The sequence below is a fragment of the Tauraco erythrolophus genome, chromosome 5 (genome assembly GCF_009769465.1).
Source record: "Tauraco erythrolophus isolate bTauEry1 chromosome 5, bTauEry1.pri, whole genome shotgun sequence".
NCBI lineage: Eukaryota > Metazoa > Chordata > Aves > Musophagiformes > Musophagidae > Tauraco > Tauraco erythrolophus.
The window spans coordinates 70,286,858-70,302,912 of NC_141469.1; the positions used below are offsets into that span (position 1 = coordinate 70,286,858).

A 16,055-nucleotide genomic window follows, 5' to 3' on the forward strand; every position below is an offset into this window, starting at 1 on the left:
CCTCCTCCAAGCTCAGGAGCGATGCATCCCAACAAAGAGGAAGTTGGGCAAAAACACAAGGAGACCTGCATGGATGAGCAAAGTGCTCCTGGACAAACTCAAACACAAAAAAAGAGCCTGCAGAGGGTGGAAGCAAGAACAGGTAGCCTGGGAGGAATACAGAGAAATTGTCTGAGCATCCAGGGATCAGGTTAGGAAAGCTGAAACCCTGACAGAATTAAATCTGGTCAGGGATATCAAGGGAGAAAATAAAAGCTTCTATAGGTATGTGAGTGATAAGAGGACTAGGGAAAACATGAGCCCTCTCTGGAAGGGAACAGGGAGACCTGGTTACCCAGGATATGGAGATGGCTGAGGTACTCGATAACTTCTTTTCCTCAGTCTTCACTGGCAAGAGCTCCAGCTGCACTGCCCAAGTCACAGATGGCAAAGGCAGGGACTGGGAGAATGAAGAACTGCCCACTGTAAGAGAAGATTAGGTTTGAGACCATGAAAAGAACCTGAAGGTGCATAAGTCCATGAGACCTGATGAGGTGCATCCGCGGGTCCTGAGGGAACTGATGAATGAAGTTGCTAAACCATTATCCATCATATTTGAAAAGTCATGGCAGTCTGATGAAGTTCCTACTGACTAGAAAAGGGAAACATAACATCCATTTTTAAAAAGGGAAAAAAGGAAGACCCGGGGAACTGCAGCCAGTCAGTCTCACCTCTGTGCCTGGCAAGATCATGGAGCACATCCTCATGGCAAATATGCTAAGGCACATAGAGAAAAAGGTGATTGGTGACAGCCAACATGGCTTCACTAAGGGCAAATCCTGCCTGACTAATTTGGTGGCCTTCTACGATGGGCTTACGGTGTTGGTGGATAAGGGAAGAGCAACTGACATCATCTACCTGGACTTGTCCAACGCCTTTGACACTGTCCTGCATGACATCCTTGTCTCTAAATTGGAGAGACATTGATTATGGATTTGATGGATGGACCACTCTGTGGATAAGGAATTGGCTGGATGGTCGCACTCAAAGAGTTGCAGTCAATGGCTCGATGTCCAAGCGGAGATCAGTGACGAGTGGCGTTCCTCAGGGGTCAGTATTGGGGCCAGTGCTATTTAACATCTTTGTTGGCGACATGGACAGTGGGATAAAGTGCACCCTCAGCAAGTTTGCAGATGACACCAAGCTGTGTGGTGTGGTTGACACACTGGAGGGAAGGGATGCCATCCAGAGGGACCTTGACAGGCTGGAGAGGTGGGCCTGTGAGTACCTCATGAAGTTCAACAAGGCCAAGTGCAAGGTTGTGCACATGGGTCAGGGCAATCCCAAGCACAAATACAGGCTGGACAGAGAATGGATTGAGAGCAGCCCTGGGGAGAAGGACTTGGGAGTGCTGGTTGATGAGAAGCTCAACTTGAGCCAGCAATGTGCATTTGCAGCCCAGAAAGCCAACTGTATCCTGGGCTGCATCAAAAGGAACGTGGCCAGCAGGTCGAGGGAGGTGATTCTGCCCCTCTACTCTGCTCTCATGAGACCCCACTTGGAGTACTTGGAGTACTGTGTTCAGCTCTGGAGTCCTCAACATATGAAGGACATGGGGCTGTTAGAGTGGATCCAGAGGAGGGCCACGAAGATGATCCAAGGGCTGGAGCACCTCTTCGATGAAGATAGGCTGAGAGAGTTGGGGTTGTTCAGCCCAGAGAAAGCTCCGGGGAGATCTAGCAGCCTCCCAGCCTTCCTAAAGGGGACCTACAAGAAATCTGGATAGGGACTTTTTGCAAGGGCGTGTAGTGATAGGACAAGGGACAATGGCTTTAAATCAAAAAAGGGGAGATTTTGATTAGATACAAGGAAGAAATTTTTTATAATGGTGATGAAGCACTGGAACAGGTTGCCCAGAGAAGTTATGGATGCCCTATCCCTGCGAGTGTTCAAGGGCAGGTTGATGAGGCATTGAGCAACCTGATCTAGTGGAAGATGTCCCTGTTCATAGCAGGGAGGTTGGAACTAGATGATCTTTGAGGTCCCTTCCAACCCAAACCATGCTATGATTCTATAGCTCCATTGTGGCAGAAAAATGAAGGGAATAGTTTTCGTGCGCTTCTGTTTACTGATTTCTTTTTCTTATTAGTTCTCCCTATCAGTTATTTTTTAAATGTCAGTTTTAGCAAAACATTAAAAATGTATGCATGCAATTCACATTGTGTTCTGTTTTTTGCGTCTCCTCTGCCTTTTGCTTAGCTGGGGTGTTGTGTCATGAAACATTATATGAAACAAAATAGCATATCTATGAATGTAGACATACTGTTGGGACCTAAACCAGGAAAGTAACTGAAAGCTATTTATGAAAACAGTAATATAGCAGCATTAATATTTTGAAACTGTCATGAAAAATGCAGAATGCAGGACTCTCTTATTCACAATAATTGTCTCTGCATATTGTTTCCTGTTGTTGGAAATTTCCTTGTTATGTTCCAGACTGTAAGAATCAACCCAGAAGGGACTCACGGAGTGTTAGAAACCTATAGTCAGTTGAAAATGGCAGCATAATATCGGAAAAAACTCCTATTTGTTGATTGTGAAAACCCTGTTTTCTAACTAGCCTGCTCCGTGTTTTTGCAAATTCTACAGGTGCAAATATTTTGCAGGTGAGGTGATTGGATACAAAAATGAACGTCTGTATGTGCAGCTAACTAGTTTGCATGTGCAGATTTGGAGAACATAAACAGCTTCATGCTCACTTAGGTGCCTATGGAAATACAGTTCTTTATGGGTGTTTTGTGTACTACGTCTGCACTGAATTTATTTTTACCACAGTTGCTTATTAGAATAGCAGCTGTTATGCTACATGACTTTGTTTAACCCACTAGCACACCTTATTAAAAATTCACGTAGTGAAAAGTTGTTTGCGTAGTGTTTTAAGAGAGAAGTAGTTACGCAAAATTTTATTTTCTTGGTTTCTGGTAGGATATACTAATTACTGGATGCTTCCCTATTTTACTAAGAATTGGAGAATAGTTTTTATTGCATTCCTTGAAAATGGGACAAGTGATTGTCCATCTCTTTTTCTCAAGTAACAAGTGATAGGATGAGAGGAAACTGCATCAGGTTGTACCAGGGGAGGTTTAGATTGGGTATTAGGAAAAAATTCTTCGCTGAAAGGTTGTGAAAGGTGCGTAGATGTGGCACTTAGGGACATGGTTTAATGGTGGACTCCGCAATGCTAGGTTAGTGGTTGGACTCGATGGTCTTAAGAATCTTTTCCAACTTAAATGATTCTATGATTCTAAGTCACAAAGAGCTATTTACTTTTCTACAGTAGAATTTTTCTCTGCAGCTCTAGAATAAATATAGTGAGATGTAGCTGCAAGTAGTAATTTTAATTAGAAGTTGCTTGTTCTTAGCATGCGGCCAGTCCTTGATGAAGGATGTAAGCATAATTTCCAATACTCACCTGTTGCTCTGCAACAGTTTGCTGTAAGATTGTAGCTACCCCCAGTTAGTTCATGGTTCAGAGCACAAGCAGGGCAGGCGGCATCACTGCAGTTACAGTGTCTTAGTGGTAGATAGGGCTCTTTGCTTACCCATAGTCTGTGAGGGACGTGAGCCAGCTGTGTATCCAGCATCACTTACTTGACCCTTCATGCGAGTACATAGACTAAGATCGAATTCTTTCTCTGGCCCTGCCTGCCAACTTATGTTGGAAGTAGGAGTACCAATCCTGGGATGTCTGCTGCTCTCCTGTTGCACACATCATTGTTGTTGGTACAAAATTGAGCAGTTGCTTTAGTACTCCATAGTGTTTCTCTCTGTAGCTTTCTGAATCCAGAATAAGTGATTTATAACAACTCTGTACTCAATGACTGTAAGAGGTGAACTACATGAGCCAGAAAGATCCAGATGAGTAGAGGAACCTCTGGGTCCTGCTCTTTCTTACTGTTAATTACAATGTTCAGTACTATGGAGGCAAGCTGAAGAGACTTGCAATAACACACATCCATTTTTTCCCCATAGAAAAGGATGTAGGATACTTCCGGATTGATGCTGTCAGTGGGGAGTTAAGAACAACCCAGTCTCTGTCACATGCTGAGAGATCAGACTACAAAATGACGGTCACAGCCAGGGACCAGGGAATGCCTTCACTTCAAGGACATGCTGCTGTTTACATCCAGGTACTTGTTTACGTTGTACAGATAAATCAGTTATGTCAGATACTTGGGTTCTTTGAAAAAACAGTTTTGGGAGAAGCAAGGGAAATAAGCTGAAGAAAGGAAAAAGTTCAAAATTGTAAGCATCTTGTGTCATGGTAATTTTCTTTAGCCATTTTTCTGTTGAAATGAGAGGGCAGGCTCATTTCGATTCGTTAAAAATAGACAACGGCATTCTGGGTTGTCTTGCACATAGATAATGTTTGTGCCTTAGTAGGAGGTGGCTATGAAAACTGGAAAAGAGATGGAAAATACTCAGGTGGGCAGAATGAAAAGCAAACATCAGGAGAGACTGAAAGCGAGGGAGAGAGTAGATTTTTTTTCTTTTTTTCCCTCCATTATGTTACTCCCCTTTTAAAATCCTGTCTCTCTAACCCAAGATAAGGATAGCTTATTTCTTTGTGCTGGTTTATAGAGGGCTGCTCTGCGTGGCAATGTGCTCTTTCTGCAGCCACCTGCTGTTCATCGAGCCACAGCAGGGCTACTTTGTCCAGGCTGCCTGTGCACTCCTTTGTCACAGGCTGAATGCCACCGGGACCGCTGTTTTCATGAACACAAGCACCTGTGTGTATTTGGCAAACTGCGTAACGTACCGGGCTTTCTGTCCCTGTGATGCTGTCCTATGTAAAAAGACAGTTGAAGTGCTTCAGAGTAGGGGCAGAGGTAGCAGTATTCAAGTCTGTCTTTTGACTCCTGTGATTCAGAGGGTGAGAGACAATCTTGTGCCTTTTTTTAATGTGAGAATGAAAGATAAAGTTATGGAATGACTGGCCAAGGAGTATTGGAACTCTTATGGAGCATGTCAAGTTTATTTTCTGGCTTCGAGGCATACTTAGGATAAATACAGTCACAAGTAATAAACGATTAAACTCTCAATTAAGGAAAACAATTTTTGTTACACTGTTCATAATAACAGTAAGAAAATATTGCAGTGTTTGTGCTTTTGTTGCAGGTAATCCCTCTTCCCAAAGAGAGATCTGTCTTCTCTCAAGATTTCAAGCACTTTGTTGTACCTGAAAATTTTAAACCTGCACAAGTGTTGAATTCTCTGAAGTGGCCTGGTAATCACCTGACAACTAACAGGAAACTACATTTCAGTATCGCTAATGATGATGATGATGTTCATTTTGAAATAGATAGCTTGACAGGAGACTTTTTTCTTTCCAAGGAACTCGACTATGAAACAGCTTCACACTTCCTTTTGCAAGTTATTGTAAAGGATTATAATAACAATCCTCCACAGAATAACACTGTCTTCCTAAGTATTGATGTAGAAGATCAGAATGATCATTCTCCGTGTTTTCAAGATGACTTTGTAGTGATTGGTGTAGAGGAAAATGTTCCTGTTGGCACTCTAGTTTACACGTTTGATGCAAAAGATGGAGATGGCAGTTTTCTGAACAGCAAAATACAGTATTCCCTGGAAATGAGTAATGGGGGAGAAAATCCATTTCTTTTACACCCTTCATATGGCACTTTGATCACAGCTTTTCCACTAGACAGGGAGATTACTCGCTCTGTGATCCTCACAGTGTCTGCAACAGACCAGGCAATAAACCTGACTGATCGCAGACTCGATTCCCTGGCTGTGAAAATTGTTATTTTAGATATCAATGATAACAGTCCCAGTTTTACATCTTCGCCTCTTTCCTATGTCATGGAGGATGCAGAGATGGGCTTTCTTGTGCACCGTGTAGTTGCAAAGGATCCTGATGAGGGAAGAAATGGACAAGTTATGTATCACATTCTTTCAGGCAATGAAAACAAAGCATTTGTATTGGATAAAATCACAGGTACGGTAACTTCTGTTCTCTGGAATTTCTTGTGCTTGCTTCTCACAGTAATATTTGGGAGTGCATACAATACAGTCCTGAGATACCACATTACTGTGCTACTCTACCCAGGTGACTTACCGTCCTCATGGGTGATTACCTCGGGCAGAGCACCACATGAGCACAGCAGTGCTACGTGCGGTGGTAGGCAAGCTCAGTGAGACTCAGCTCAGAAATTTCTGCATGTCACTGTTACTGTGTTGTGTAGATGTACTGGAGGACCTTCCAATAACATGTTAAGGAATGTGAGAAGAAAGTGTGTGCAGTGAAATACTTCATTCTGATTTTTGGATGATGCATGCTTAAAGCATGAGTACACACATATGTTGCTATATGTACACACTAGGAAAGGCAAAGTAAAGATCGAGGAATGTGGATTACACTGTGGGTGGAACATGTTCAATGGAGGCGATAATTTCATTCTTCAGCTCTCTGAAATTCTCTGGTTCCTGAATGAGTTCTGTAACATTATACCATGCACACAAATGCAAAACTCACTCTAATAGTTGCAATATTATCTGGTTCTTATTCTGGTTTTTAATCCATTATGTCATACAGCTGACACTGATTTTCAGAGCTCCTTATTGCATAACTTATATGCAAAAGATGACAAATACTTAAGTTAAATAAAGTTTAAAAGTTAAGCCTGAAGTTAAATAAAAAGGAATCTCTGAACTTCACTTGAATATTCTGTGAATCTCAGTTTCCCTTGATGTCAAATGAGTATTTCTGGGCCAATTAGCACTCTAAGGGAATCACAGGTAATGATTGACTCTGAAGTCTGAAAGCCTTGCAGCAGTGGCACAGCATGCACAGTGGTGCTACATTGAACCTGTGAATGCTGGAACAACTGGGAATTCTAACCTGGGCCAGAATACTTTTTTTAATATCTTCTTTCTTTATAATAGGACTCTTAACTACAGCGCAGCTTCTGGACCGTGAGATTCAGGAGCACTACAATTTGACAATCATGGCTCTTGATGACGGCAGCCCAGCTCTCTCTGCCACACAGGTTCTAACCATCGTTGTTCTTGATGTGAATGACGAGACCCCAGTGTTTCTGAAGCAACTTTACAAGACTGCAGTTCATGAAAACCGAGAACCAGGGGAGCTTGTCATAAAGGTGGAAGCCATGGATAGAGATGCAGGTAATTTCTGTCCTTTTGCTATTAATTTCTTTGTGGACCATAGTAGATCAATCAAATCTTGCTACCTGCTGTGCTTGTGTGTACAGCTGTCCTGCTTTTCCCAAGGTAATATCTGAGTTTGGAGTTTCAAAACGTAGCTCTTGGTTCAGACCCTCAACCTTTATTCAGGGCTTGGAAGTACTCTGACTTGCACACGGAGGTAGCTTCAACTCTGACTGGTATATTAAACGTAAAACGTGCGCTCGCATGACGCAGAGTAGCTCAGCGCACGGTAGCTTTCGTGTGAAGGTAGCCAGCGTGCTCTGGTTATCAATCGGCAGACGATGCTTAAACAGTTTTAGAACAGTTCACTAGGCACAAGGGTCCTGGTTTTGTGGCAGAACCGGCTAATTTGCACTACTGGTTTATGACCAGAGAGGGGCACTGTCATCCAAGGTTTTCAAGCTGGTTGAGCAGTGGAGGGATCGCGGAAGCCGCTCGGGTTTTCGCATAGGATTTCCCATACATAAGAATGTTAGCGCATTGCTTTTCAAACACGTGCAGAATGGGTGAGTAAGAAGGGCTGGTTCATATGCCCTTTGAATCACAGGTAAGGGCTAAACGTGAGAGTCTATGCTGAGCAACAAAAGAAACCATCCGATTCTTCCACTACGTGCTCTTTTGAACTACCCTGAACTACATTTGATGTCACAGGTAATCTGTGTGCTGGAGAGAATCTTATCTTAAGTAGTACCACACACTGTGCACGGCTGGTGTAACATAAAGCAGTTACACAGAGTCTGTGGTCTGCAGTAAAGATAAAATCTGGAAAGAGAATTAAATATTACAGTACTGCTGCAATCGGTCCAAAGGTTGTCTCACAGTAAAAAGAATGACTTTCTTTTTACTGTGGGTTCACTTTCTGCACACCTTTAGAATTGTTTAAGATTGTGCTATCCAAAAAATAGGTAAAACAGTAGATCTTGTCAGCAAAATATTTTTCTGTATTCAGTAAGATTTGTCATTTTAACGTAGAGCATGTATTGATTACAGAAGGCTGATGTGAGCTCAGTAGAGGTGCTGTATAGAAGAGGCATTTCCCCACAAGTGTGTAAAGTATTAGAGATTAGGAATAGGTGGGTAGTCCTGTCTATGAAAATCTTTGACAGCTGAGCAACGTTACAGTCCATCTCTGTACTTTGCTCTTCCAAGTATTTTCTTTCTTTTGTGAATCAGGCTATACAAAAAAGATAAAAAGACAGTATTTGAAGTAAAAATTTGCAAGATAACAGAGGAAAGAAGTGGGAATTTTCTTGAATTTCTCTCCCTCCTTTCTCTGGCTCTTATATTTTTATTACACGTCTTGTGGGCAATACAGCAGCAAGGAAATTTTGGGAACCGTTAGGAGGAGGGAGCGGGAGTGGCTTGGCAGGGTGGATAGGAAGGGCATTCCAAGTGTACTGGGTGGCACAGTGTGCGCCTGCCTGTGCAGACACTTTGGGCTGGAGCACTGTTGTGGCTGATGGTTCCTTCCTGCTTTTTTTTTTTTTTAAAGTACATTTTCCAGTAACCACAGTCGTTCTGTTGAGTCTTTTTCTCACGTTTGTATTATTTGGCCCCATGTCATATGCATATTATAGTATTGTTCCAAACAAATACAGAAGCGATGTTCGTAATGTAGGAAGATAGGATTTATATAGGAGTCATATAAATATGATGCTACTCAATTTTCCTGTGTTTTTAGAACAGAATTTTTGAATAAGACGACTCCTTTCATGATGTTTATTTTTACATCACATTTTTAACAATATTTTTATTTCTCTTTAAATTGCAGTTCACATCCCAGTAATATTTGCATCATCTCAGTGGAGGACTTTCCTCCCATCACAGAATTTATATTTTTTTCACTTCATATATTCCCTGACTGACCACAGGGAGGAATCATTTTTACTGACAATTGCAGCCATCATCAACTTCTTGTTTTATTTGTCTTTCTGTTTCATTCCCTGCAAAGAGTAGAGGGAAAGCAAGCAGCTGTCACCTCCTTTGTGTTTGAGCCAAGCTTCAAAAAGTCTTTTTTTGGAAGTCACTACTGAAATTTTTGCTTGTAATACTTTTCTTTCATGTGGATATCCATGAAACTTCTTGCTCAGCCGACTCCCTTCTGCACATCACAAGAGCTACACTTACTGCAACTCTGTGTCGCCTCACTTTCTCGAAGTCCTCTTGCACTGTGGGAGCTCTCCACCCACCCCAAGGCTGACACCTAACAGTGCAATGCAAGTAAATACAAGTGTAAAGACGTGTAATACAAGTAAATGCTGGGAAAAAATGCATGGGAAAGCAAATATACCCACAGCATATTTAAGATAGGTCACAGGTTTGTCTTGAGATATGACTTTGCAGAAGGTCTGAATGAACTGAAGTAGCATTTGTCAAGGTCTGTTTTTAAGCTGATAGACACCTCTGTGCTTCAGTAGTTATGTCTAGAGCCTTAGGAGAGATATCTCAGAAGGCTAATGGGGACTGCCAACTTAGAGTTATGAGACAGGGCTTACTGACATTCACTAGACACGCTATCTTGCTCATTTTCATGGATTATCATGGTCTTAACATTAGTATTGCAAAGATGAAACTTGAGCCTAGACTTGAGGTGGGAGCATTTGTTTCCATTGCTGCTTCATCAATGTTGACACTAGATGCATCACAGCGTAAGGCCACAGTTGCTGCTTCTGAGAAGCTGTGGGAGCGCAGGGGCTGCCTGTGTTGTGGCAGGGCAACGGGAAAGGGGGCTGAAGCTTTTCCCTGGCTGAAGCTCAGGCACCATGCGTCCACCATGGTGCCTGCCGTTTGGCCTGTGGGGAAAGGAGTCCCTGCCACCGGCCAATGGCAAGGAAGGGGCTCAGCTCCTCTTCTGTCTCGTAATGCGCAGGAGGAATAGTTTGTTTCTTGTTTCAGTTTGTAATTCCAGCCCTCGAAATGTGACTAGCACTACTGAATAATTAACCAACAGGTTGATCAAGTGCAAACGTGTCAGCTGTTGTGCCATGGTATGTAAATGCATAGAGTCATTACACTCCTCTCTTGGGCAGGCTGTGTGGCTCTCTCCTACTGCTTAGGTGTACGCTCCTAGCGGCTGGATATGGGAAAGGAGGCAATAACTACTTCGGAAATAGATGTATGAGGTGTTACATATCTGTCTGCTTTAAGGGGAAGAAGTTTTAATTTCAATGGTGTGTGAATAGTCAACTTGGATGGCACCCATAGGTTTTTTCAGCACTGTCTGTAAATAATGTCCATTGTGAAATCTGCCAGTGAATGCACTGGGTTGAAGCAGTTCAGTTGCAGGAGACCAAAGGCTAATAGTTAATATAAGCCTTGTAATGTCATGTGTCTTTTTTTCCATCTGTAGTACATTGGTAATTAAGGATAGATAAATGGCGACAGAACTCTGAATATCTTGTTAAATGTAATTGAATGGTATCTAATATGGGCAGATCAGATAGCGTGTGTTGGTAACCTTACATTTTCAAGATATTCTCTTTGATTGTCCTTACTGCTGTGATTTTTGCCTTATGTCTGGAAGGTTTTCTGTACCTCATTTTCCTTCTACTATTTATTCGTATGAATATGTCCCTCCCTGGACTTAGTTTATGTGCAAATGCATTTACAGTAATAATTCTTTCGATCAAATTTCAGTAGCATTGTCAACTATTTAGCAAAGCTATTCAAAGGCAAACAAAGGAAGTCATGGACGCTAAAATCTGTAGACTCTGTTTCTTCTCTCACACTAGTGTTTCTCCATCAACCCCAGAGCAGATTGTCCTCTTTGCTACTGCAGCAGGTGAGAATAGGCAGACAGTGCATAACTCTGAACAGCACTTTTAGTATGATTTGGAGTGCTGTAGCTTTCCAGGTGCACTAACTGTCCCTATACTACTAAAAGACTGATTGTTGTTTGAAAAAACTCAGAATGATTGAATGACACTTACAAAAATTTGGAAAAAAAAAAGTGTACAATAGTACAAGACCTTCAAATATAAAGTAGGATTAAACTCATTAAAGTTAATTATATGAGTGTGATGGAGATGACATCATACTTTCCTCGGGAGGGTGTTGAAACTAGAAGAAATATGAAAGAAATTATAAGCGTAATAGGCAAGAATACAGAGTTGCATTTCTCATTGAGCTCAAGTGGGCAACTTTTGAAAGAAAGGTTTTTAAAGGCCTCTACAGTTTTAGCCTACTATTTCCTTGAGAAATATAGGAAGAATAACATCCCTGTACTATATAAAAATGGTAGGTCTAATTATGAACTGAATGGAATTGGCATTCAGAAAAACTTTGAGGGAGGGAAGATCTTTAACCTTCCCTTCTGGAAATCTTGCACAACTTTATAAAACCAAGCAGGATCTTTTCAGAGATTGGCTACAAGTGGGAGCTGTCTAAAAGGGCTGAGGGAATGTCCACCAATTGGCTTTTCTGTTGAAGGCAACTAGGAGATGGCTACCCTGTGAGTCGTGACGGAAATTAGGCACCTGCCTGCTCAGTATTACGGATATTTAGAACTGGTGGGCATGCCAAGAAGCAAATGTTTTCTCTGAATATTTATACTATTCAGTGTCATACTGTACAGAGATACTTGCATTGGCTCCAAAGGAAGTTAAGTAGAGAACCAGAGCTGCCAGAGCAGCCCGGTACTCTGCTCAACATCCTGTTGAGAAATAAACTAACTGCCTCAGAGAGGGCAGAAGACAAATGAATGGATTCCACGGTCTAAGTTGATGCTCTCTTGTACCATATTGATACGTCAGCTTGTTTGGAGGCATGCCCTGAGTGCCAAGAAATGTTGCTGGGGTCACTTTTAAGTGGCTGGAAAACTCGGACACAAAGCAGCAGCTGACAAGGCTTTTGTGTTGATGAAGAAGCAGTTATTCACCATATTAAAAATATTAATTTCAGCCATAACCCGTTTCAGCCCAGGGTGGGGAGGGGGTAAAAGAGAGAGAAATTTATAGACTTGAATGTGAGGAGAGTGACTGTGTTATACTAAGACTTCCATTGTGCTTTTAAGGACTGAATTCCTTGCTTCGGTATGAAATCTTACCAGGAACTGGTTATGAGAAATTCAAGATGAACTTGGACAGTGGAGAACTCATAACAACTGCATCACTGGACAGGGAAACACAGGAGGTTTTCAGTATTAAAGGTAACTGTGAAATATCTCTAAGTGCCTGTAAAATGTGAAGTGGGAATGGGTGTGGTGTTAGTATCAGCATTACCTTTTTTCATGCCGTCTGAATTAGATGGAAGAGGTAAGATTTTCAAGTACAGAACAACATGCGCTTTTTGCATAGCACAAATAACTCTCCTATTCTGCTATTATTAAGGAATACCTATTGTTGCATCCACAACCATTGTATAAAATTTGCTTTTTATTAATCTCAGTTTTGGTTCGAGATAGTGGAACCCCGTCGCTGTCAAGCACGGTGACAGTTATCTGCACAGTGCTAGATGAAAACGATCACTCTCCCACATTTCTTCTTCCCTGGTCTGAGATCTATATTCCAGAGAACCAACAGCCTTCTGTCATTTACATTAGCCGGGCTATGGATATGGATGCTGGCAATAACAGAGCTCTAAGATACAAAATAATTGGTAAGTTACACTCCATCATTTTTGTTAGTATAAATCAGGAAGTGTATAAACAGCAGTATCCAAGTTTTAGACTAGTCTTGATTTTACCAGGCTTCCCTAGCTCCCATCTTGTCCACATGCTTCTTTCATATGGAAAAAAAAAATCTTTCACCCCTTTGTCAACATTAATAAGCATTTTCCAGGCATACTTTCAGTCTCCCTTCTGGATTTGAAATAGTACAGAAAAGAAAAACAAAAAACTACCAAATGCTGGAAGAAGTATTAATCATGAAGACAATTTTGTTCTTTGTTAGAGATGTGGAAGTTCTGAATGTAAATAAACCATTGCAAATAAGTACAGGAATTAATCTAATTTTATTTGGTTTATTTTATTTATTTTATTTCATGAGAGCTTCTTTCACCCAGCAATTAGTAATGTCATACTTGGTTTTCGTATTGCCAAACTCTCCCTGTGTCCAGTATGCCAATGTAAGCTCCACAGCTGTTCAAAGCCTCCTGTAATATCTTTGCACAAATACAAGTTTGCTGTGCTTACTTTGGTCTGCGGCAGATAGCTACTGTGGTAACAGCCAACACGTTTTTCTTTGAAGAATGAATTCCTTTATGTTTTCTTGGTTTAATTTCACAATCTTTTATGATCTTTGACTTAATTACCTTTGGTCTTTCTACATGTTGCAAAGTATGTATGCCGTTCACCGTTACTAAAAACGCTGACTTTTCTGTCAACTGCTTCATATTTACCTCCCCCTCCCCACATCCCCCAAATCAAGACCTTGCACGACTATTCACTTCCAAGAGACAGGTTTGTAGAGGAGAACAAGGAGCAAGTAATTGCAATTGTCAGCAATGCTTTATAGGTTTCTGGAATTTGTAACTAAGGTTAGGAAGAGGTCACTTCGTGCAGCAGCATAGTTGCAGGAGATTTTGTAAGCTGCGCTGCTTTGGGGAAAAAAGACATGCATCTGGCAAAATAGTCACTCTGTAAATTGATATGACGTTCTGTATTTACTGTCATTGCCACCCACTGATTTAAATGAAATGCAGGTTTTAATTCGTATAAGAGGACTAAAATATGTGAAAGGCACATGAGCGCACCAGCTGTACGAGCAATTGGATCATGTTATTGCAATTAACATAGCAGTATTCACAAGAGATTCTTTTTTCAAAAACAATTGTTTACGATCATTTTATTTTTTATGTGTTCAAAGGTGGAAATGTTGGAGAATACTTCACGCTAAATAGCACTTCAGGAAAACTGCTGGTCACTCGTAGCTTAGACAGAGAAGACATCAGCAATTTCACTCTTACGATCGAGTGCCATGACCTAGGCAGTCCCTCGAGAAGCTCCACTGCACAGCTCTATCTAACAGTCTTGGATGAAAATGACCATAACCCATTATTTGCAAAGACCCAGTATCAAATCTCCGTGAGAGAAGACCTAGAGGAAGGCTCAGCCATCATGGACCTCTTTGCTTCTGATGAAGATGATGGCCTGAATGGCGAAGTAACATACTCCCTCATTGATGACACCTTTGGAGCGTTTGCTATCGACAGTGTAACGGGGTCTATAGTAACTACAAAGGCACTGGACCGGGAGACCAAATCCCAGTATATGTTTAGGGCTGTGGCAAGTGACTGTAGCACCCGTTTGCCAAGAAGCACCACTGTCAGTGTTGTGGTGTACATTGATGATGTCAACGACAATGATCCTGTTTTTTTTCAGAATCCTATCAGGGTCTTTGTGCCTGCTGAAACCCCTGTGAATGAGACAGTAGCCACTGTGAGAGTGGAGGATGTGGATCTGGGATCAAACGGAGCTGTTGTTTTTAGTTTGATAATAGCAGAAGCTGTGTTTCAGATTGACGTGAAGACAGGTGACATTATTCTTCAGGAACCCTTGACTTCCAAGGACTTCGGTACCCAGCTGCTAGTGACAGCTTCAGATCAAGGTATCCCACCTCGAACATCTACAGCTATGGTCGTTATCTTTACAGAAGAACAAGAGGAGGAGATTTCATTCAGCCATAGCCTGTATGAAGCAAGCGTGCCTGAGAACAGTGCAGCAGGTGGGCATCAAATCCCAATTTATGTTCTTGCAGTTGCCAGTCTCCCCTCCTTTTGGAAGGGTAATTGTAATGAATACTATAGGGAAACCTTTTCCCTGTGCAGCAGCAGGGAAAAGTTAATTTGGATGTAGTAAATACTCCTCTGCCCTTTTCTCATGCACTAGCATGAAAGAGAAACAATGTCTGTTCGTTGGGGGCGTTGTCTGGCTCTTGAGTTTGCTGCCTATGTGCAACAGTGACACTCACATTAAACAGAAAGCTCCCTTGTCAAAAGGTGGTGTGTTTCCATCCCTCAGCCTGGGAAGCCCTGAGCATCAGCGGTTCACTCTTTTAAGAAAATTACTTTAATGATGAGTAGACAGCGTTCACCCTTCATTTCGCTGGTCAATGCACGTAAGCTCAGATGAGATGAGTGGCGTGTACCAATTCCAACATGACATTTCTTGATTTCGCAAAACCTTTCATGAACTATAATAGCTTTCAGAGATACTCTAAAACCTTATTGAAGTTTTGGCCTTTCCAGAAGAAGGAGAACGGGAGGTAGGGAGGGGTGACGGGGTGAGAAGTTCGGAGGCCATGGTACATTGTCACTCGGACAGGCTTCTACAGTACGTCTCTAGGCAGAGCTTACGGATTTATTTATTTTTGTTCAGTATAATGATGAGAATTACTGTCCTACTTTTTATCATTCAGAGAACATTTGTAGTTATGCATCCTGCCAATTAGATATGGTAAGTACCTTTTCCTGCTTCAGGGGATGGGTTTATCCTAATGAGGGGCAGAAAGAAGTGCCTTTCACGTGTTTTCTGCTCACAAATCCTGCTGTACAATCGACGAAAAGTATTTAGAGATCTGACCTGCACTACATTCTTGATTCACACACTGCCTTGTGAGGTTCACCTTGAACAAGTCATTTATCCTCTTTATAGTTCAAATTTCCCTCAGTAAAATGAAAGCAATATTCCTTTATATCCTAAGGGTATCATGAGACTAGTGAATTCTTAGATTTCAAGTAACAGTCTATATATTTGATTAGGAATTGGTAAATCATAGAATGGTTCAAAAAAATGTGTTAATAATTTTGGACAACCAGTCGATGTTCTTAGATAATTACAAACAGACTAGAGAACTAAGGGTGAAGATGGCTGTTGCAGTAATTACTGCTGT

At 41.6% G+C, this 16,055-nt stretch overlaps 1 protein-coding gene across 1 annotated transcript in view; it reads left to right on the forward strand.

The window, feature by feature from the left end:
- Positions 1–16,055, forward strand: part of LOC104373133 (protocadherin-23) — a 121,656-nt gene that overhangs the window by 83,470 nt on the left and 22,131 nt on the right. The window contains 6 exon segments of the mRNA XM_086612498.1: positions 4,012–4,169; positions 5,158–5,998; positions 6,946–7,185; positions 12,239–12,373; positions 12,613–12,822; positions 14,031–14,888. Of these exon segments, the coding sequence (XP_086468624.1) occupies positions 4,012–4,169; positions 5,158–5,998; positions 6,946–7,185; positions 12,239–12,373; positions 12,613–12,822; positions 14,031–14,888 (2,442 nt within the window).